Genomic DNA, 23,183 nt, shown 5'->3' on the forward strand with positions numbered 1-23,183 from the left:
CAGGAGATCAGGCCATGAAGCTAAAGTGTGGTCATGTATTGAAGGTCCTTTACGTGCCAGGAGAAGAAACCAAACTTTATCTTATGGGGAGAGAAATACTGGTGAGTTTTAGGCAGGGGAGTATGACTCCACAGTAATGCTTTCTGTCCTTCCCACTGCTCCAATCTCCTTATTCCCACTATGGAGGGCAATTTGGCAACATTTATCAAAATTACAAATGCACGAATCTTTTGTGCCAGCCATTCCACTTTGGATAATTTATCCTACGGATACGCTTGCACCCATGTGAAATGACATGTGACCAGGTTTTTCACTGTAGCATTGTTCGTATTAGTAAAAGATTGGAAACAACTTAAATGTCCTTCAATACGTAAATGGTTGAATCAATTATAATCTATCCATATAATGGAAAATGTGCAGCTATAAAAAAGAATATAGAAACTCTTCATGTAGTGATATAGAAAATTCTCTAAGATATACTGTTAGGGAGAAAAAAAGCAAGAGACAGTAATGTGTATACAGTATGCTAGTTTTTAAAGAAGTGTGAAGAATAGGAGATATATATATATATATATATATATATAAAATTTGCTTGTATTTGTATAAAGAAACTCTGTAAGGATAAAAAGAAAAGTCACGAGTGGCTACCGAAGTGGGTGAGGCAGAAACAGGGCACACGGCTACAGAAATGGGAGGGACTTTTCATTGTATATCTTTCTGTGGATTTTAAGCATGTGAATGTATCAGGAAACTACATTTAAATATTATTAAATAAGGAAGAAAGAAAGAGAGAGGGAGGGAGAGAAAGAGCGAGAAAGGGGAAGCTCTGTTTTTTTCCCTTTACCTCTGCAGGCCTCATTCTTGCTTTTCACCTTGTCAGGAGTTTCTTTTGGTTAGCTCTGTGGTTGAGGGCTTCCAGTGGTTAAGAGAGACATATACAACTCTTCTTTTAGACCTTTGTGTAGACAGACCCACTGTTGGCATCTAGGTTGAATTTCTTTCTCAGTTTCTAAGTAGAAAAAGGCTGGGAAGTGAGGGGCAGAGGAGAGAGAGGTGCCTTTTACTTCCCTGTTTGCCCCTTACCGCTGCTAGTGCTGTTTTGTGCTTGCTGTGGAAACAGGAGCTTGAAGGCAAAGCCAGGAGTCTGGCTGTTCCTGCAGTGGGCCAGTGGGAAAATAAAACCATTTGGGAACTACAGGCATCACCGTTTAAAAGGAAAACAGGTGAGAAACTGCAGGAGCCGTGAGAGAAAAGGACAGGACTTTCCTAGGGCTTGTTGCCTAATGGTTACAGGACGTCTGTGCTGTGCTATGTTTCAGGCTTGAGTCTTACTGGTCTGCTGTAGCCTCTTGGAGGGCTGGTCACTAAAACTCCCACTTACATCCTAAGAACCTTCTGACCACGCCAGGTTTCTTTTAACACAGGAACTCTCACCTCGCTGATCTGGTATTAAGTGTACATCCAAAACCAGAGCACAGTTCTCTGCTTTCTGTTCCTCCCCCAGAAGCAGTCCACAGAATTGAGGGAGGCAAGGGTATATGCAAAGCACATCCTCGTGTTCTCCACACTCCTAGAATACTAGTGCTAGGTAGATTCTTTTTCCTTTTTATCACATTCATCTCTGATCCCAAGAATGTCAAGCTCACAATTGGAATGCTTGGACCATCTGGCAGCTGCTTCACTAAAGCTTTAAAAGCAAGCAGTTTGATACCCTGGAGATCAGAAATGGGAGAGGACTATAGTTGATCAGGTAGAAGAGCCAGCAGGATATGGTGGTGGGCATATTGATCCCCTTCTCGCATCCTCTAGGCCAAACGTTCAAAGGAAAAAGGAAGTAGGGTTGGGCCTCACTTTAACCAGCACGCTATAAAAATTATGCCTACTCTTTTTTTTTTTTTTTTTTTTTTGCGGTACGCGGGCCTCTCACCGTTGTGGCCTCTCCCGTTGCGGAGCACAGGCTCCGGACGCGCAGGCTCAGCGGCCATGGCTCGAGGGCCCAGCCGCTCCGCGGCATGTGGGATCTTCCCGGACTGGGGCACGAACCCATGTCCCCTGCATCGGCAGGCGGACTCTCAACCACTGCACCACCAGGGAAGCCCTATGCCTACTCTTTACACCTTTAGAGGGTATAGTAAACCTACAAACATTTGGGGCCACAGAAAATGATGAATAACAAAGTCAATGCCAGAAAGGATGAGTGCCCAGCTCACAGTTCCCCTTTCTTTGTGGTGTACCCCCAATCCTCAGTAGGGAGTCCCCAACACAGCCCTAAGTCTACTGTCTGGCCTGCCTCGCTGGCAGCAGACTCAAGAGGACGGCAAACCCTGCAGCTGAGGTTCCAGAGCTGCCCTGGTCTCTGCCCTTCCTGAAACTTAGTTGTTAATTTTCCTTGGATTCTGTAATGTATCCCAGCATCTTTCTAATATCTTGCCCCACTCCCCCACCCCCAGCCTTTTGCCTCCTGCTTAAAAATGTGAGTCAGAACAAAACATTTGGAATTTATCTTGTTTTTAGAGGTTTTGGGCTAATGAGGTGACAGTGACAATGCTATGCCACACCCTCAACCAAACGAACATAATTTCTCTCCTGAACTATTGCAGCCATCTCCTTAGGATATCTACCGCTTCTACTCTTGTTTTACTCTCTTTTCTGCAAAGCGGATGCTGACATTTTAACCAGATCAGTCACTCCTCTGATTAAAACTCTTCAATGGCTTTCCAATGTTCTCAGAATAAAATCTAAAACCTTTGGTGCCCCATGTTCTTACAATACAATCTGAAATTCTTAGTAAGTCCTTCTTGCAGTTCCTTGCCCAAACTCCTTCTGTCTTAGGACCATCAGTATATGCTAGTCCCAGTCTGGGGCCCTTTTCTCCCCACTCTGAGACTCATTTTTGGGGTCTTGGTGGAAGTATCACTTTCTCAGGGGCCTTACTTCTCTCCAATCTAAATTAGGTATCCTTGTTATTTATTTTTTTAACTGCATTGACTCTTTTCCTTCATAGCTATTACAGCTTGTAATTACATATTCATTTTGGTAACTTTGGGCAATGTCTGTCTCCCCCACAAGACCCTGAGTGCCTGAAGGGGCAGGGACTGGCTCTGTTTTGCTCCATGCGATAGCCCCAGAGCCTAGCACAGAAACCAGCATACACTAGGAACCCAAGTATTAGACGGATGATAAAATAGGAAGAGACTGGCGTGGCTGGCGATGGTTGAGATTTAAGATAAGAAGCTGAATTTGTGTGCTAGTGGTAGAAAAGGAATGAGATACATTTACTTTAAAGAGAAAAATCAACATAACTTGACGACAGGGGGTGGGGAAGGACAGAATGCTTTCCCAGCCAAAAGTGCCACCTGACTCAGAGAGGAAGAAACTAAATTTTCAAACCGGGGTGACTAATGGTTAGGTTTGGGGAAATATGATACTTATATTGGTTTTAGACATACTGGTTGGAGCTAAGCAAGGGACATCGAAGGAGGAAGTGTTCAGAAAGTTGCAGAGTAGAGATGGAGCTCCAGCGGGCCAGGAGCATAAAAGAGAAACTCAGAGCTGGTTGTTCACAGAAGTGGAAACTGAAGCATCTAAGACGATTCATATGTTGTGGAGAGGAAGATTTACTTCGCTTTAAGCGACAGCTACACCAAGGGGACAGGTAGGGGGCACACCCCGTGCATTGGAAAGTGCCACAAAGTGCTTCCTACACAAAGACATAGAAATCTAGAGAGGTGAAGTGATCTGCTCAAGGTCACACAGCAAGTCAGTGACAAAGCATTCCAATCCATTTTTCCTGACTTGTAAGGTCCAGTTTTCTTTGCATTAATACACGGAAACTTCCTGAATTTTCAGACATGCCTGCTTTATAGTGGACACTCCATACCAGTTCCTGATAGTCAAGGCAGGCAAATAAAAGGCAGAATTTCATTTCCTTAGTTTATTAACGATGACAATGAACTGTCAGGCTGTGTGTGAATTTTAACAGGTAGAAACCTAGTTCGGAACACAAGTTGTACACACCCAAGAACATCTCCATTTAGACTCTTGCTCCTTTTATGTTAATTCAACAGAAGCTCTAAAGCTTTGGTAGAGAAAGTCAGTAACAGCCTCACTTAAGTGGAAAATATTTGCCTTCCACTCTTCTGCTATGTCTTAAATCTTGTCTCCACCTTGTAAGCAAACTTCTTTTTCCCTTTATGTATAGAAAAAAACACTTCTTCCTTCCCACTTCATTCAGAAGGAACTCTCTTCAGTGCATTCAAAGCTTCTCCCCGCAACAGCAGGGATTTTCAGATACTGATACGTTGCAAAGTGCTTTCAAAAAATCCCATCCTCTTTCCTCTCTCCCCCTACTCTCAAATAAATAAATAAATGGGTATTTGGACAGTGATGACAGCAGAGTGTCAGGGTCACTAAAACAGATATGCAACCTAAAGGGATGAGGTGAGAGAGGTGGAGAAAAATAAGTGAGAAACCAGGAGGGTGAGATTGTTGAGCTCAGCTTTAGAAACAGTGTCAGCATCTTCCACCCTTTGATCCTTTGCTATATGAAACATGCACAACAATAATAAGAGTATATCTCTCCTCCAGTGTAGTGACTTGGAGTAAGGAGCTAGATTTGTAATTTAAACCAAAAGTGGTCACAAAGCCCTTAGTCTGAATCTGAGGCCTAATCCTCAGTGAGACTTGAGTCTCATAGGGTCCTTCCCAAAGCTCCTTGAAGGACAAGGGAGCTTCTAGTCCGCCCTTCAAAACTGGGCTGAGCTGGAGGCCTTGGCTTTCACAGCCCCTCCGCCCCACCTGCGAACTGAAGGGAGAACAGCCTGGAGTAGCCTTCAGACCCCAAGTCTGAAGCAGAGGGACCAACACCAGAGGTCAGTTCCTCCCTGCTCCCTCTTGTCCTGGTGGAGCCTCAGCTCTGGATGTGACTTTACTGCCCCTTCGACTTCCTGTGAGACTCCTGGTTGCCTCCAACTCAGGCACTCATCAGCTTCCACCAACCATGTGCAACTTTCTGTTCAGCTTCCTGGGGCAGCGCCCACAGCAAGTTTTTCTTACAAGCAACCAACTGTGGAAAGACAGGCACCCAGGAAGAGGTCAGTCCCAAAACAAAAATGCTCTGGGCTTTAGTTCACAGAGCTGCCAGCGCTCAGAGCAGTGATCCTGACCAGTGTTTTACATACAGGTCAGGAAGTACAGCAACTTCAAGAATGTGACAAACATATACTCGGTCCCAGCAAAAACTTTTCCCATCAAAACATACATTAAAAAAGGGTGTGTGTGCTAAAGTTAGTAATAAGAAAAGGATGAGTGAACATATGAATACCACCAGGCTAAAGAGTTAAGTGCATAATTGGCATAAAGGCTCTTGTTATCCCAAGAACATGGGAACATTCACGCTCACATCCACAAACTGTCAAGTTGTCTGACACCACTAATAGCAGGAAGCTTTTTCCTCAACTTTGACAAAAGAAACTAAGGCAAGAGATCAGCCACGAGGGAGGGTCCCAGCTGTGCTTCAGGAGCGGAGGGAGAGCACGGAGTTGGGCCAGGCTTCTACTCAGAACCACACTGACCACCTAACAGAGGACACAGTGGCAAGAGACCCAAAGATAAAATGGTGGATGGGGTTTCTGTCCTCAATTTAGGATGGTGTCAGGGACTTGCCTGACTTGAAAGATCAAACCTGCACCAGAGCCATGTTGACTAAAAGGGACCTGATCACCTGAGAGGAGGCCATCAGCCCCTCTGACTGAATAAATGCTCCTTAAACAACAGAGTTGTAGTGTCACTTATGCTAGAAATGGGCCTGGTCTAAGTATCAGTTCTGCTCTTTGTGTCAAGTCGCCCAGGGTAGATAAAGAAAGTCAGCCTGTGACATCATCTGTGCCTAGAATATTTCAAACAAGGAAGTCATGACTGCCTCCTTGAGGTCTCTGAAAATTCTAAGGTAGCAATAACGCTGTTTTTATGGCCTCAAAAACACCTAAATAAGAATGCCCATAATGTAGTCCCATTCTCTGCTGCTTCTCCTCAGGGCACAGTCTGACCCTATTCCAGGACTGGGAGAGAGAACACTCCATCCTCCTGTTTCAGCAGCAAAGGAGAAGTGAGTTCGCTGAGAAAGGCCTGGCTCAGAAGCTCCAGAATTACAACAAAATAAAACTGGAAATGATACTTGAGACGCAGATCTGGTCCAAGTGGGGAAGGCCATGGATGTCGGAAGAACTGGGTCTCCTTGTCCATTCCCCTGACAGAGGCACTAGAAGCTTCACTTAGGGACCCATGTGTCAGTTCTGATGGAAATACTTGGTACCTATAAATTGTCACAACAGACTGGACCCCACCAACCTAAATAAGGTTGACTGTACATGGACATTAGACAGGTCGTAAAAATTAATAATGATGATAATAATTAAAAAAAAAAAAACCAAGTGGGGAAAGTCCTTAAAAAGGTGGCTCAGTTCTGCACTGTGTGTGACCCTAGCCCCTAGGAAGAGTGCTTTACGTGCTTTCTTCAGGTGGTCTCCAGGACGGCGGCCTCCAGGGCCAAGGCCTCGGTGGGTTCTTCCTCAGAGTCTGACATGTAGGACTCCAGGCTCTGCTTGGCCAGCAACTCCCGCCGGGCCTGCAGCCGCTCACAGCGGGGACAGCTTCCAGACTTGAAACAAGCTTTATGGTAACACGCTTTACACTCTATTCAAGTTGGGAAGGGGAGAGAGAGAAAAGAACAACTTGTATTATCTCGAACTGGAAGCAAGTCGCTGCCGTAACCCTTCTCACACCACGGCTTGGTGCACCTGTGGGGAAACACAGGGAGCTGCTGAACCAAACCAAACTCTTACTAATGGGGTGGCTGACGGGAAATAAATGAGCCTTGTGTTCTGTCTTGTTTGCCCACCCCACACCGGGCACCAGCCCTCACCTTCACAGGTCCGGCACTTATGGAGCTCAAAGGGAAAGATGATGTCATCCGCCTTCTGACAGAACTCACAGATGAAGCCCTTGGCTTGGCAGAGCTGGAGAGGGAAGACACAGGCAGCAAAATGAGGCAAAGCACACCACAGGAACTGGCCAAGAGGGTGAACACAAGCGAGGGGAGGAGCAAAATATAAATAAGTCTTGAGGGACTCTAACGTGTTCTCCCACCTTCAGGAAAGAGACCCAGGCTGGACTTAGCATGATAGCCAAACTGGGGCCAGGGCTGGGCAGCGTTGCTGTGCAGTGTTAGACAAAGCTTTAAGGTGACGACAAGAGAGGCATGAGTTTGAGAAACTCCAGCCATGAGAGTGGTTCTCAAAGAAGAGACGAAAAGAAGGAAGGAACGATGCCACAGAGGGCTTCCTAAAGTCAAAATTCCAGCCTGGGTAATGATTTTATTTTGAAATAGGAAACACAACCAATTGAGGTAAAATGTAAAGGCAAGTACAGTTCTCCAAAATAACACCCAGCCTCGAGGCAGGGGACAGTGAAGTCTTTCCAATGCCCCCTGCTACATGGGACTTCTACATATGCCCCATTTTAAGCTCTAATTCTGGGACTGTTACAGGAACACAAACTGGACATATTCTAAGACGGGCAATTCTAAATATGGAATTTATGAATTTCTGGTATGTTGGATACATCAAGAACAATGATAACTTGCATCTACAGAATACTTAAGTTTACACAATGCTTTCACATAAAGTATTTCATCAATCCTCAAAAATACTGAGAGGAAAGGACAGTGGGTGTTAATCATTATCTTCATTTTATTTTATTTTATTTTATTTTTTCCGGTACGCGGGCCTCTCACTGTTGTGGCCTCTCCCATTGCGGAGCACAGGCTCTGGACGCGCAGGCTCAGCAGCCATGGCTCACGGGCCCAGCCACTCCGTGGCATGTGGGATCCTCCCGGACCGGGGCATGAACCCGTGTCCCCTGCATTGGCAGGCGGACTCTCAACCACTGCGCCACCAGGGAAGCCCTATCTTCATTTTAGAGACAAGAAAATTGAGGCTTACCTCAGAGAGGGCAAAGTATTTCCTTTGATCACAGTGATTGAAAATGATAAAGGCAAGACCCAGTCCCTCTCCAGAATCTAATCCAGGGTCCTCCTCTCACATCATGATAATTCTCTAGTGAAGGCCTGCTTAGTCCTGCCCGTTTCCCAGGAGAAATGCCAGCACGAAATCCTCTTCTAATTCTAGGCTCCTCAGAGCCGGATCATTTAGCTGTTCACCAACCCAGGGAAGAGCAATCCTGTACGGTTTTTCTCACGGTGTTGACAAGCCAATTCAACGTCCTGGAACTAAATGGCAGAAAGAACCCTGGATGCACACTGCTCTCGGTGTCCCTAAGCAAGGGCCCAGCAGCATGCTGGGGTGAGAGTTTCCTACCATGCATCGCTCGACGTGGGCAGCCCCCGCCCTGGTGAGGTCAGCGAGCCGGGGCCCCAGCTCTCCCTTCCTGGCTGCAGTCAGATCATTCAGCGAGTACAGGTGGAGATCCTCTGTCAGGTGGCCTGGAACCGTGTCAAAGGAGTCCAGAAGCCTGCAGGAAGTGAGGGGAAGTGGGTGGGAGCGGAGAACGAACACTTTGTGTGGCACATCAGGGTCGAAGGACTTCTATCCAGAAGCAGGATAGGGAAGAAAAGCATCCTAGGCAGAGTGATGAGGGTGGGTAACGTTCAGCCAGCCCAGGCCACCTCAACCCTCCATACCACCAGGTGTCTGGAGGGCAGAAGTGACTTTTAGGCCCTTCTGCAGTGATGTATGTCAGCCTGCAAAGAGTGGTGGGCCTGCCCTGGGTAGAATAACCAGATCTCCCCTTCCAGAGAGAGGGACACAGACATAGTTACTGCTGTAGGCTTCTCATTTACCATTTCTGGAATTTTCTGCAAGATCCCCCTACTCTCCTGTTTCACATAACAAGGGCCAAATGCTGGGACATGTTTCTTTCAGAGACATTAGCTCAGCCAGAGGCCTCTGGCCTCCACACAAGACTTACTCTTTGGCCAGTCGGCATGTCTTGAACATGTTCTTCATGTGACACAGCTGGACCCGCAGCAGCTGAAGACAACGGCATTGTGGTGGCAGGTGGGGAGTCAGAGGGGTGTAAAGAGGAGAGAAACCAACGTTAGAAAGGCCAGTACCTTTAAACCCTGCGCGTCTGGAGGCTTTGCACGAGGCAGCCAGAGCCAGACTGTTTTCAATACCGGTAACTCAACAACTCGCTTCAAAGGCACCCCCAGTCAGGGAAGGGCCCTCTGCTAGGTCAGTCTGCCCAAATCACATACACAGCTGGGAGCTGCTGAGAAATCCAGAATCTGAACTTCCAACCCGACACTCTATTCTCTGTTCAGTAATATTTTCAGGGAAGGGAGAAATCCTGCTTTTGCCATTAAGTGTTATCTATAGCTTTCAAGCTGCCTTGCCCGGTTCGAGACTCTAACTAGCCAGATACCTCGAAAATGGCATGAAAAAGTACGTAGAGAAAGTGAGAATGATGAGATGGTCACAGCTCTACCATAGCAACAAAGAGGAGCGTGGTGATATTGGGAAACCTCTATGAACAGAGGGTAATCTACAACGTGACCTTTTCAAGGGTCTCACCCGGACTTGATTGAGCAGCTTGACCTTCCTATAGAGGGCACTGTTGATGTCCTGCACATTGAAGAGAGGATCGTTCCAGATCTTAATGAGCAGGTCCTTGGAGAAATTGCTGACGTAGTACTTGCTGAAGTCCCACTTGCGCAGAACTCGGCTGGGGATAACCATCTGGGCATTCTCGTGGCAGCACTGACAGAAGTACTTGCCCAAGTACTCGCAGTACCGCAGCCGCTTGATGTAATCTGAAAAAAACGGAAAGTCAAAAGGTCAGAGGTGGCCTTCCCATCTGTAAGCTGCTGAGGCAGCCCTGCTGTTCCTTTTGAAAGAGGAGGAAGGGATGGCCAGTGGGCTCCAGCCACCTCTGTTTGAGCTCCCAAAGCTGCCAGAAACCGACATAGTGGGGCCTGTGGTTTCTGTGTCCCAGCCTGGAGGCCACTGAGGAAACAAGTGCTGCCAGAATTGGTCAGATCCAGCCTCCAAGAACCTGGCTGAGAGTACACAATGTGCTCCAGTACACGATCCTGGTAATGGGCTCCTAGAAATCATTTCCCTCTGATTACCAGTACTGTTGCCTAGTAGTACCCCTTTCCGTCCTCCAGGCCTCTTCTTTCCCTTTCCCCAGTTCTGCTCTGTCATCTCCTCTTACTACTTCTCTGACCAGCTCCCTCGCCCAGGTGTGTGACAGGGTAAAGCCCTTGGAGGCAGCAGGAGGGTCAGAGAAGACGCTCACCAGGGTCACTCCGGATGCCACATCCTGCACAGCGGTAATTCTGCTTGGCCACAGCGATTTTCCTCCTGAGGAAACGGGAAGGAGAGGGGATTGGCAGATGCCAGCTGCATGAGGCCTCTGAGATGTAAAGGATGGGGATACAAATACAGGGCTCCCATAAGGATGGGAAGAGAGGGGAATTCATCTATTTTTTTAGAGTTGGACAGAATGAACCTATTGGGAGAACCAATTTAAACCAAGGACTGTAAGGTTAGAATTTAGGTCTAGGCAGTGACTCTCCCCAGTAATGAACCACACTTTCTGTACAAATGTAAGAGATGAGAAATAGTAAAGAGGAGAGCACAAGAGGAAAGAAAAGCATCCATCCATCTTGAGGAAAGGAAAAAAAAAGCTCATAAAACTACTGGCAGGAAATCAACAGGTTGGGAGGCCAGTGATAAAAGACCTCATTTCTGGGACTTCCCTGGTGGCGCAGCGCTTGAGAGTCTGCCTGCCGATGCAGGGGACACAGGTTCATGCCCCGGTCGAGGAAGATCCCACATGCCGCGGAGCGGCTGGGCCCGTGAGCCATGGCCGCTGAGCCTGCGCGTCCGGAGCCTGTGCTCCGCAACGGGAGGGGCCACAACAGTGAGAGGCCCGCGTACCGCAAAAAATAAAATAAAATAAAAAAATAAAAGACCTCATTTCTGGTTAGCTCTGGGAAGGAATGGGAGGACTAAGAGTAAAACTCGCAGACAAGGGACTTCCCTGGTGGTCCAGTGGGTAAGACTCTGTGCTCCCAATGCAGGGGGCCCGGGTTCGATCCCTGGTCGGAGAACTAGATCCCACATGCATGCCACAATTAAGAGTCCGCATACCGCAACTAAGACCCGGCGCAGCCAAAATAAATAAATGAATAAATATTTTAAAAAAAAACCTCGCAGACAAGTAAGTAACTCTCTCCCTCTGCCTTTTAGAATTGTATGGGAGGTACAGCTGCAGGTAGGGACAATAGGGTGAAGAGAAGGCTCTGACAATCCAAAGAGAATGTATCTGTTTGCCAAAGGGCACGGCCACTGACTACTCACGTTGGGGCTGGATGAACATTAAAAATGATCTGAGGCCGGGGTGGGGCCCACTCCAGGTTGCCTCGAACACGAATACGTAGCTTGTAGATGTCAGCATGCTGCCCGTCATCTGGTGAGATGGGCAGTGAGTCAGGGATGGGCAGGAGCTGTAGAAGAAAAGCACAGCGTGATCCACCATGGACAATCTGGGGGAATACATATGCTTGACCCTTCTGGCCATGGCAGAAGCATAATTAATGAAAGCCGTTTCAGACACACCATAAGTAAGGGCTTCAGGGAACCTTGGCCCTCGAAATAAATGATAAGGCACCAGGCTACTAGAAGTGAGGGTCTTGGGTTCCAAGGATCAAAAGGAACAGAAATGGCATCCCAGTGTGGCGGCACCCCTTGATAATGCTGTCCCTGAACCCAGCTCGGGACCCTTGGTGTGCCAGGGTGCTTCATGCCTTATTCAACTGCAGAGCAAAGAAGAACCTGAACAGTTCACTTCCCCAGTGTCTCAAGGTGGTCACAACACAGGAGTGCTGCCCCCCGGTCTAGTGAGCAGTCATGTGGTATAAGGACACTGGAGGAGCCGTTATCTCCTATCTTGACGATGGCTAGGGAAAACCTATGCAAGCGTGCACGCATTCCTTCATTTATCCATGACATATGTTTGTAATGAATGGCTTCTAAAAGTAAGGAAGGAAACACGGAGGCTCATTCTAAACTGGGGACGTGTAATAAAGGAGAACAATATCAGAAAGGCTCACAGCCTCCTGGGGCTGGACGCTGGGTGGAGAAAAAGACTTGAAGAATCTACCTTCTGAGGGGCATCGTGCTCTGGAACAAGCCACTCTAGCTCTGAGGCGGCTGGGAGCTGCATCCCCTCAAACTGCTTCAGGAGCCCCATGGCCACTGCCTCAGCAGATGTGGAGTGTAGGAAGCAGTGAGCGCTGAAACAGAGAGTCAAGGAAGACTGAGCATAGAGAAAAGACAGGAGGATGGGAGCCCTAACTTCAGGACCCGATACCATACACAGTGATTTATGGACTGAGAGAACACTCACAGCACCCCCAGTCCACTCAGCTTCCTTTCTCATCATCCTCAGACATGTGAGTATAGAGCAAAATACACAGGTCCACACATAGTTTTAAGACTTAGGCTCAAATCCCACTTACTATAGTTTTAAGACTTAGGCTCAAATCCCACTTACTAGCATTCATGGCACTGCTGGTTAAGAATTCTGTCAAATCCTTTCTCTAAACTTCACTTTCTTTTTTTTTTAATTACTTCATTTATTTATTCATTCATTTATTTATTTATTTGTTGGCTGCGTCGGGTCTTCGTTGCTGTGCACGGGCTTTCTCTAGTTGCAGCGAGTGGGGATTACTCTTCGTCGCAGTGCGTGGGCTTCTCATTGCGGTGGCTTCTCTTGTTGCGGAGCATGGGCTCTAGGCACGCAGGCTTCAGTAGTTGTGGCTCACGAGCTCTAGAGCACAGGCTTAGTAGTTGTAGTGCACGGGCTTAGTTGCTCCGCAGCATGTGGGATCTTCCCAGACCAGGGCTCGAACCCGTGTCCCCTGCATTGGCAGGCGGATTCTTAGCCACTGCGCCACCAGGGAAGCCCTAAACTTCACTTTCTTTAATTGCAAAATGGGGATGACAACACCTGTTTACAAATAGAGTGAGTCAAACTGCTTTGTGGACTATGACGACTATTGTCACTCCCACATGAACTACTATTTCCTCTAGTTGAGTCTACTACGTGGAACCTGTTCAATTTGATTTCATAATCAGAAATCACGATCACTGTTCTCTCTTTTGAGACCTGATCTTCTGGGAGTCTCTGGTATAATCAGAGTTAGCAGAGAAGGAATAATCCACGCTGCGGGCTTTGTCTCCACCAGAGCCCGGCCTGTTTGATCCCATGATCTTCTGCTCTCTTCCCTGGACTCACCACCATCAGGCAGGCCTGTCACGTTAACCTTGCCTCTTTGTGAATTCAGATGGCTTCATCCCGTGGCCTTCCCATCCATAGGCCAAGACCTGGGTTTGTTTCTCCACATATCCCAAAGTTTTATTAAAAAAAAAAAAAAGTACTTACAAGGGCTGGGAGGAAACAGATGATTTGTGGTTTGAGAGTGTGCTCCTTCTGATGTCAGCATCTAAATGCAAACAAGAGTTAAGGGGAGCAGGAAATGGAAAGGGAGGAGGTGAGGGATAATAATGGAAAGCATGCCGAGCTATTGCCAGCTAAGCACTCAGGGCAGCAGCTAGGTGTTCCATTCTATGCAGGATAAGGAGCAGAGTCCAGGTGGAGCTTTACATACAATTCATAGTTTGGCTCCGTTCAAGTCACAACAGACTGAATGGGTGACACTATGCATAGCACTGAGAAGGTCAAAGTGGCTACAAATCCAGGTGGAAACACAAATTCACATTTAGTGCAAAGCAGTGAAGGAGAAAACGAAGCATCCTAAGGCAAACAGGGACACACTCTCTACCAAGCAGCAACAAATGACTCCAATTTCTCTCATCCTCTAAATCTCAAGTGCTATTAAATGATAAACTCTCAGAGTCAAGAACTCTATCTAGCTCTTTTTTTTATACCAGAATCAGTACCTAACACAGAATTTAGGTCATAGAGGTTACTCATTAAATGTATGTGGAATTGAAACTTTGCTTCTAACATCGGACCACTGTTGCTATTACCCACTGAATGTGAGAAGTCTTCCATGTCCTTAACAAAGTTTCGCGGAAAGACTCCCTTCCTGTCCGGTGGCACAGGGGAAAAAAAGAACTTCTCTATGGTTTGGCAGCTCCCTGGAGATGCCTGGTAAACAACAAATTTTCATGGAGCTATTCAACATGACCTTTACTAAAGAACTCTCAAACATAATTTTAGGGAACTATGGCAGACTTTCCAAAGTCTATTTCCAAGAAAGAATTTTGAAAAGGATTTCTAATAATGATATGCCTGAATCTCTAGAGACCTCACCTACCCAAATACTTTTAATAGGCAGAATGTGAAACACAGCAGTCATGTTCAAGAAAAGCAGATACTGCCTATTCAAGTCATGAAAACAAGACTGTTCTGATAAGTCTCGTCCCTCACTTCCTTTGATGCCTAGTGAAAAGACCTTTTCCTAATTAAACCTACACAATGATCAATCTACTGCATTTAAGCCCCTCAATAGAGTGCTAAGCTTACGTGACATCATTCTGCAGTTGGCCATGAGTAGCTCAATTGTTCTTCATGTTTCCTCTGTATACATATATGCTTGTATGTACCACTAGATTATAATATCTCGGTGTGAGGAAATGAGATCGTGTCTAATTCTTCTGTTTGGCCCTGAAATACTTAACACAGCGCTCTGTATGACAGCATATTCTCAAATAATATTCCTGAAAAATCAATGTCTTCAAAGCTATAAACACAAATAAGAGAAAAGAATTGAAATCTCTCAGTTTTCATATGCTCTCTAAGCATAGAAAAACTTAAGATAGCAACAAAATCTTTGACTAGCAAATAACAAATCCTATTTTATTTAACAAAGAAGTTCATGTATATCATATACTCTGTCTGAATTTGCGCCACTCAAATCCAGTTCCCAATACACTGGCTAGTTCTGTATTCCATTCTAAATAGTGCTAGAAGAGAAAAAAAAACTCTAGGCAATAGTAGACCTTCATAGACCATTGGGTTTGCAACATTGGTTTGAGTAACACTAAACTGCCTTGGATCATACGTAAGTCTTGCCTTGTCCTTAAAATCCTCAAAGAGTTTTGTACATAATAGGTTTCCAAAAAATATTTCCTAAATAAAAAATTGTCTAAAAGCAAAAAGCAAATTTCAGCCTGTTTACGAGTGATAGAAAAGGAAAAACGAGACAAAAATCTTAGACAGATATCTTGAATAAAGAGCTAACCAACATGATTACTTGAGGGCCAGGCTACTAAAGAAAACATGGCACGCCAGAGAGGAGAGGCGGTTGACAATTCATGGTTGCTGAAGACCGCTGTCTTCATAAAACTATTCAGCAGTTCTTCAGCCTCACAGAGGGGAAGTCTCCTTTTCTTTGAGAGAAAAAATAACACTCTCTCCTCTTTGGAAAATAAAGTCAAGTCATACTTTATCATGTTTCTTCTTTTTTACCAGAGGTGCAGTGATGTCCTAGCTAATCATGAATATTTCCAAGAGTGCAGAAGACTACATGGGTCTGGAAGCGAGGATCTTACCCCAAGAGTGGAGAAGGGGAGGCAGCGCCTGATATCAAAAGGGACATGACACCTGTCACTGGTCAGTACCATGAAGGCCTCATGGGTACTAGCCTCTCTGTTGCATCCTGCTCACTCTCTAGTCAGTACAAGCAGATGATAAGGTTAATGTGGTTGGAACACTAGTTGAGGATCTGGATAAAAGTAGACCAGGGTCTAGGATAATTAAGGAGTAAAGAGACAGAAGAAAGCTACCCAACTGAATGGATTAAACATACCCCAAGTGAGAGCACTTGAGAAAGAAGTCTGAGAAGCACTCCTTCCAAATGGAAGTTAACATAATTATGAAACTTTTTATCAATGCTTTAACAAGAACTCATTTCAAATGCTTCTGATGCTTTACATAGGATAAGGCTATTACTACTGACTGGAAAAAGTTCAAAAATATAAAGACAAACAACAACAACAACAAAAATAGTGACAGGTTATAAGAAGAATTTTTGCATGTCCAGAGGCCGGTATTGGGATGATCAAGGAAGAACTGGTTAAAACCTTGGTACCCTAGCAAAATTTGCACATTTTTAAACAAAATAAGTGAGGCACAAGAATAGAGTCAACTTGAGAATTTACTGGCCAATCTGATGCTGGTTTGCATCCTGTTTTCCTTTTAGCACATAAGGGGATACCCAACACATCCAGAAATCCAACTCTAATGAATGTTCTGTAACTGCTGACTCAAGAGGAAACACTTTAAAATGGAGAACCACAATTACTCTTGCCTTAGAAGGAGAAAACAATTTATTAAAAGAGGGAAGGTGGGGAGGAGCAACAGATTACCTTGAATTGGATATAATTGTAAAACTTGCCCAAAATAGAGTTCATGAACTTTCCTCTTTATATATTGTGCCAGTTTTCAATTTATTGCCTTTCAGCTCCCAACCTGCCCTTCTTTTTGTCTTCTCTGTGATAATGGAGCTGGACTTGAAAACACTGATCTTTTGCCAGCTGGCACAATGTTCAGCTTCGGCAGTAGAGGGCGCTGGAGGGACACTGGAGGAGGAAGGGGTTGCTCTGGCTGCTGGTGCGCTCCCGTAAGCGGACTCCTGTGGTGCAAAGTGACTTTCCCCAGGGTAAGCATGGCTTCAAGAGGCTTTGCAGCAGGGCGCCACTGGCGGTACTGTTCATAAGCGGCTTCCCTTGGACCTCTGGGAAAGCTTCCGAGCCGGTGCTGCAGGCCTGGCCCCTCCCAGGAACCACTTCCCCCAGCACCCCTTGAGTTCTGAGGCACAGCACCCCCTGGGGGCAGCCTCCTCCCGCACCCCAGAGAATGGTTTCCTGAAGAGGGCTGTTGGCATGGCACCCCTCATGGACAACATGCCCGGACATTCTCTCAGGGCAGTTCTGCACCTTCAGAAAACTGATCCACCATCCAGTGAGCAAGGAGGTCTGGATCGCAGCCTTGGGGTATGGCCCTCTTCTACCTTTGTTCCTCCCCTGGGGGCTCTATCTCAGCCCTAGGGATGGTGACTCCTGCCTATATCTGCTATTCCTGTATTCCTTAGAGTTCTCTTTACGCCTTATGAGCCGGTCTCCCATTACTTCAATCCCCCATCAGACTTAATAATTCTTTATATTAAATTTTCCCTATTCAAGTTATCATGTGGTTTCTGTCTCCTGACGGGACCCTGACTAGGTACATATATGCAGAGATTGAAATTCTAAAAGAAGGAGGATAAAGAAGAATTGATGGAAGTTGTAGTGGAAAAAGGATGAAGGGAGGAAAACAACAACAACAAAATCCTAAAACCAAAGACGCTGAAAAGACTGTCTGGAATTGGGAGCCCATGAATGATATCATATCAATTTGGCAGACACCATCAGAAGATACAGATGAAGTGAAAGAAGCCAGACACAAAAGATCACATACTGTGTGACTGCATTTACATGAAATGTCCAGAAAAGACAAATCTATAGAGATATAAAGATTAGTGGTGGACTGGGGCTTGGGGTGGGAATGTAAATTAACTATAAATGGGCGTGAGGGATCTTACTGGGGTGACAAAGATGTTCTGAAACTAGATTATGGTGATGGTTGACAACTTGGTAAATTTACTCAAATTTAGTGAGTTGTACACTTAAAGTGGGTAGATTTTGAAGTGTAATTATTCCTCAGTAAAATGGGTTTTTTTAAAAGGGAATAGATGTTAACGAATACAAAGCTTTCTATGAATAAGCTACGATCACAAGTTTACATCCACTTTACTGTGAGGAGGAAGTAACTTTCAAAACTATTTCCGTCATAAACACTTCTGCTCCATAAGGTCTACTTGCTGAATTAGGATCTAAGAAAAATGATTACATTAAGCAAAGTATTACAATTATGCAGAGTATTTATCATAGATGATGTCTATACTGCGATGCTGAAGTAATTTTTCCACAGGTGTTATGGATTCTGATAACCTTCCTCTGATAGAATCCCAAGGGATTCTTCAATAGCATATATTACTTAAGGTGATCAAAAAGAAAAGCATCTGTAAGCCTCTGGACATGATCAAGAAGACTGCTAATGAGAAGTATACCGACACTTGTTAGAAAGAATTTGGTCCCCAGTAATAAACTTGATTAAAGACCAGAAACAAATGAAAAAGAACAGAAAGCAATAAAGAAGCCTACAGTAGAGAAAGATAAATTGTAAATTATGCTTTCAGAGAAAAACAAATACTGTATGCTAACACATATATATGGAATCTAAAAAAAAAAAAGGTCATGAAGAACCTAGGGGCAAGACGGGAATAAAGACGCAGACCTACTAGAGAAGGGACTTGAGGTTACTTTTATTTCTCTAAATCTTAATTTAATCTTACACATGTAATTATTTCAAACTCTAGTGGCTGACAATATTAACCGTTAAAATTAACTGTTAATTAAAATTTTAAATTAATAAAATAATTATTAATCAAATTAATAAATGCCCTGAATTTTGTTGTTTGTGTGTTTTAAAGCCACTGTGAACAGAAAACTACTACTTTTAGTCAACTCCACCTACAGAAAGTCTACTTGTTTGGATCACAAAGCAGTAACTAAGGCCAAACATTTGCAGCAATAAATCCTAATTGTATACAAAGTACCTAAAATAGATAGCTTTCTGAAAGTTGGCTCTGCAAATTCAAAACTCTGAAGAGACTCTAAGCTTCAAACCATTCAATCGGACTTTTGCTGAATGTGTGGCAGTATTTAGCTATAGGTTTGAACTGTAATTTCTTCACCTGACCACACCTTTCTAAACTGTCCACTATCTCCATCAGCCACAATGACCACTTAATCTAAAAGTATCACTGTAGAGAAGGATTAACAAGGATAATCTCAGTGAGGATTGCTGGGGTCATATGAGGAAGAAGAAAATGAGTATCTGAAAAAATGGTACAAATGAACTTACTTTAAATAAAAATAGAGCCACAGATCTAGAAAACAAACTTACGGTTACCAGAGGGGAAAGCGGGGGAGGGATAAATTGGGAGATTGGGATTAACATATACACAGTACTATATATAAAATAGATAAGTAATAAGGACCTACTGTATAGCACAGGGAACTCTACTCAGTAACTCTGTAATGACCTGTATGGGAAAAGAATCTAAAAAAGAGTGGATATATGTATATGTATAGCTGATTCACTTTGCTGTACAGCGGAAACTAGTACTTTAAATCAACTATACTCCAATAAAAAATTTTTTAATTAAAAAATAAAAAGTAATAAAAAAAAGAAAGAAAGAAAATGAGTATCTAATTTGTTCCCCGTTAGCTTAAGTCCAGTTTTCCCCAGATAGTTCTCCAAACGCTATAGTCCTCATAACCCTGACAGGTACCACAGGTATGTACAAAAGCTGGTGCAAACATTCACACACATGCATGTATGAGCACACCCACGCTTCCAACACAGGCTACCTGAAAACAGCGAGGCCACTGATACTGAGAGTCCATTCTTTGACATGTGAGTCAGGTTAGATCCTTCACTACCATCTGTATAATAATGATTATAAAAGGGTGCCCTTTAGTATTCAGACAGGAAGCAAACTGATGAGAATGACAGTTCTGTACCACATGTTCCTGGAATCAGGACTTGACTTTTGCTCCAAAAGATGGCACTGCTTTTAGAAACCTACATCCATAGTTAGGTTCTCACTTTGGCTTGGGAGACAGTTACTGCTGCTTCCCCAAACCAGCCTAGCCTTAAAGACCTCATAAGGCAGTGGTTATCAACCAGGGAGGATATTGTACCCACTGCAGATATTTGGCAATGTCTGAAGACATTTCTGGTTGTCACAACTGGGGAGAAGGGCGGTATGCTACTGGCATCTAGTGGGTAGAGAAGCCAGGAATGATGCTTAACCCGTACAATACACAAGACAGTCTATCACAGCAAAGAAATATCTGGCTTAGAGGTTGACAAGCCCTGCCTAAGGTCTTTTCCTTTAAGGATTTCTGTCTGAACTGACTAGAGAGTTAGCTGATTAAACACCTCCTCTGGGGCCACAAATGCAGCAACAGTTTCCAAAAGGAGCGCACCTCATGCCACCCCCAGGCAGGCTATTTCAAATTTGGCTCCTTTCAGTCTGAACAACTCCCCCTGGCTCCTTGCTTTGCTGCAAGGAACAGACTTTATAGTCAAGTGGACTGTTCCACACTCAGTGAAGTAGTATGTTTTGGATTTACCTTAATATTACCCACGTGAAATTCCAACTGCTGATCCTGAGAGAAAGGGCAGAGCCCTCCTATTTTCTTCTAATTTGGAGATCAGGTCAATCACAGACTGTGGTGTAATAAAAATATATATATATTTGGTCTCTGTCCAGTTTCTGGCAGAGATACTATAACCTTTGGAATTTCCTGAGTGATAAGAATGTCTCTTATTCATAATGAGCCCCTTTCCATTATATCCGAGCTTAAGTTAATGAAATGACTCGTGGGGACACCCAGACAGCTTCAGGATGGGGTTGGCTGCCAGAAGAAAAAGCTATTTAGAAGATCAGAACTTTCAGCCCCACCTCAGGAACTCAGTTGCCACTGGCCAATGATTTAATCACTCATGCTTACTGAATGAACCTTGATAAAGATGAGGTTTGGAAGGGCTTCCTGGTTGGTGAACATATCGATGTACTGGGAGAGTGGCACACCCTGACTCCATGGAGACGGAGGTTTCCTATGGTCAGGATATTTTGGCACCTTGCCTTATGTACCTCCTCTTCACGTGACTACTCATTTGTATCCTTTATAATAAACTGTAATCATAAGTATAGTGCTTCCCTGAGTTCTGTGAGTCATTCTAGTGAATTATCAAACGTGAGCAGGGAGTTGTGGGAACCCCTGGGTTGGTAGTTGGCCAGGGAGAAGTACAGGCATCCTGGGAACCCCATTGGCAGCTGGCATCTGAAGAGGGAGCCATCTCATGGGACTGAATCCTAAATCTGTAGGGTCTGTGCTAACTCCAGGAATTAGTGTCAGAATTGAAATGTAGGACACTCATTCGGTGTCAGAGAACTGGAGAACTGTTGGAAAACCACATACAAAGGAAAAAATGGAGTTTTAAGTGACTATCATTGTTATAAATAGAAATCAGATGCATTAAGGAGAACACAGAAGGAAGACTTCCTGGAGACCTGGAAAAATATGTGTAAAAATTGTATTTCTGAAAAAAAAATTGTATTTCTGAATGGGGAAGAAACTCAGCTACCATACCTGGAGCTGAATGGGTTCTCGAGATTGGCGTAAACAGGAAATCAGAGCCTCATGCAGTAAAAGATCTATTCATCATCACGTTACAATGGAAAACTAGACACAATTCATCTCTATAAGAAAATTAGTCTTGGTTCCAGCCATGGGGGAAGAACTTACATCCCTGAACTGTTTGTTTGGTTTTCCATCTGTTCATTTGTTGATTGCACTGAGAGGACATTTAAGAAATTTATGATTTTCAGGAATGGATTAACCCATTAATCATGGGTTAACCTGATTTAACACAACTGCCTTTCCAGATAAGAGCCCCTCCCCTTCTCTAAGCAGAAGCTCACAACAAGAGTCTGTGATTCTGCTATGCAAATTAGCGCTGGTAGGACAGAAAATAAAGCTCCACTTTGTAAACTTGATTTTTTTTCCCCCTTTTTGCTTTTTCCCTCCCAGTGACTCTCTCTGTCATTTTCTCTTAGGATTATAATAAAGCTCCTTTTAAACACTTGGAAACAATTTCAGTTGTGTTATAGGACACAAGAGAATAGGATCTAATTTCATGTAGATGTGGGCTAGCTCTGGACTGCTAGTAGGAGGAATTAGAGTGAGAATCTGAGAGAAAGGTGCAACTGAGGAAGAAGCATCATGGTGACATCAATAGCCAGCCCACTCCAATGGAATACTTCCTTTTAGTGTTATTTTCTGCTTAAATTTTAAATAGGCTTTGTTTTTAACAAGAGAAGTTATCCCTTACAACAGCCGACAACATACCATAATGAACCATAATGAAGACCCCCTGCTTAGGGAAAGCTTCTCAGCCTATGATTCCAAATTAAAAGAAACAGTTAATGAAAGTTCCCTTGAAAAGTGTTAATTCATACCTTGGATTTCAAATTCATCAACCTCATCAGCAGAGCCAGAGTCAGAGAACTGTGCTGAATCACGTGAACTGAACTGGGAGCTGCTGGAAGTGACCCGAAAGCCTGTTACATTAAAAAAAAAAAAAAAAAAAAAAAAAAAAAAAAAAAAAGTAATAAATAGGATAGAAGAGGTCTCCTACTCTTTCTAGAGTCACAACAAAAGGGACCTGGTATGACTTGAACATAGAAGTAAATAGAACCTTGGCTGGGAGTTATGCTGGGAAAATGGAAACTAGCTATTCTTGCTAGTTTCCCCTTCTTGATTGATCCCCTAAAAAGTTTCATGTGAGCAGAAAGTACCACTCTCTGGAAAGTGAATCTGGAACCAGTGGCCTTAGTTCTCCTCATATCAGAAACCTATTTTTTGGAAGATATTTCTGATATATATATATATATATATTTTTTTTTGAAAATGGTAAATGCTAATTTTAATAACAAAAGTTGTACTAAATGTACATGAAAGTTAAATTAACACAGTATAGAAGAGAATAGCTTAAATAAACTGGGATTCACACATTACAATAGCAAAGTTATGAACAAATGAACTGAAGACATGAACAGTTCTGAAAATTCTCTTTTCGGCCTACTTCCAAAAGAAATACTCAGGCTTTTTTCCTGTACATAGTTTTGAACTTTGTCTATACCATATATAGTAGAAAAATAAATTCTTTAGCAACCTAGAAACAGTTTATAAAACTCTTAAAGTTTAATTTTCTTTGCCAGACATGCCGATGTTAAACCGACAGCTATAAATTAAAGCTATATAGACAATAGGTATAATATAGAACAAGTTAAGAATACTACATTTACCAGATTTTTCTTTTTAAAAATTACTGTACTTTCTTAATTCCTGTGTGCTTTGCAATAGGAATAATAGGGACTTTGTCTTCTTAGAAAAGATAATAACATGTAAGAGTATAACACAAATAAGATAATTTATAAAATACATGTAGAG

At 43.9% G+C, this 23,183-nt stretch overlaps 1 protein-coding gene across 2 annotated transcripts in view; it reads right to left on the reverse strand.

Annotated features, from left to right (window-relative positions):
* Nucleotides 1–3,550: 3,550 nt before the first annotated feature.
* Nucleotides 3,551–23,183, reverse strand: part of RUBCN (rubicon autophagy regulator) — a 57,003-nt gene continuing 37,370 nt past the window's right edge. Inside the window, exons 11-21 of one of the 2 annotated variants that reach the window (XM_081235268.1) lie at nt 22,190–22,291; nt 19,530–19,604; nt 13,471–13,531; nt 12,187–12,319; nt 11,385–11,530; nt 10,318–10,382; nt 9,591–9,829; nt 8,986–9,047; nt 8,376–8,529; nt 6,923–7,016; nt 3,551–6,693 (exon numbers count right to left, since the gene is read on the reverse strand). In XM_081235268.1, the coding sequence (XP_081091394.1) occupies nt 6,515–6,693; nt 6,923–7,016; nt 8,376–8,529; nt 8,986–9,047; nt 9,591–9,829; nt 10,318–10,382; nt 11,385–11,530; nt 12,187–12,319; nt 13,471–13,531; nt 19,530–19,604; nt 22,190–22,291 (1,310 nt within the window). In that variant the 3' untranslated portion in view covers nt 3,551–6,514. The remainder of the gene's footprint in view (nt 6,694–6,922; nt 7,017–8,375; nt 8,530–8,985; nt 9,048–9,590; nt 9,830–10,317; nt 10,383–11,384; nt 11,531–12,186; nt 12,320–13,470; nt 13,532–19,529; nt 19,605–22,189; nt 22,292–23,183) is intronic. The other variant, XM_081235269.1, reaches the window with a different exon arrangement.

This window comes from Mesoplodon bidens (assembly GCF_964165515.1).
Source record: "Mesoplodon bidens genome assembly, chromosome: 5".
Lineage (NCBI taxonomy): Eukaryota > Metazoa > Chordata > Mammalia > Artiodactyla > Ziphiidae > Mesoplodon > Mesoplodon bidens.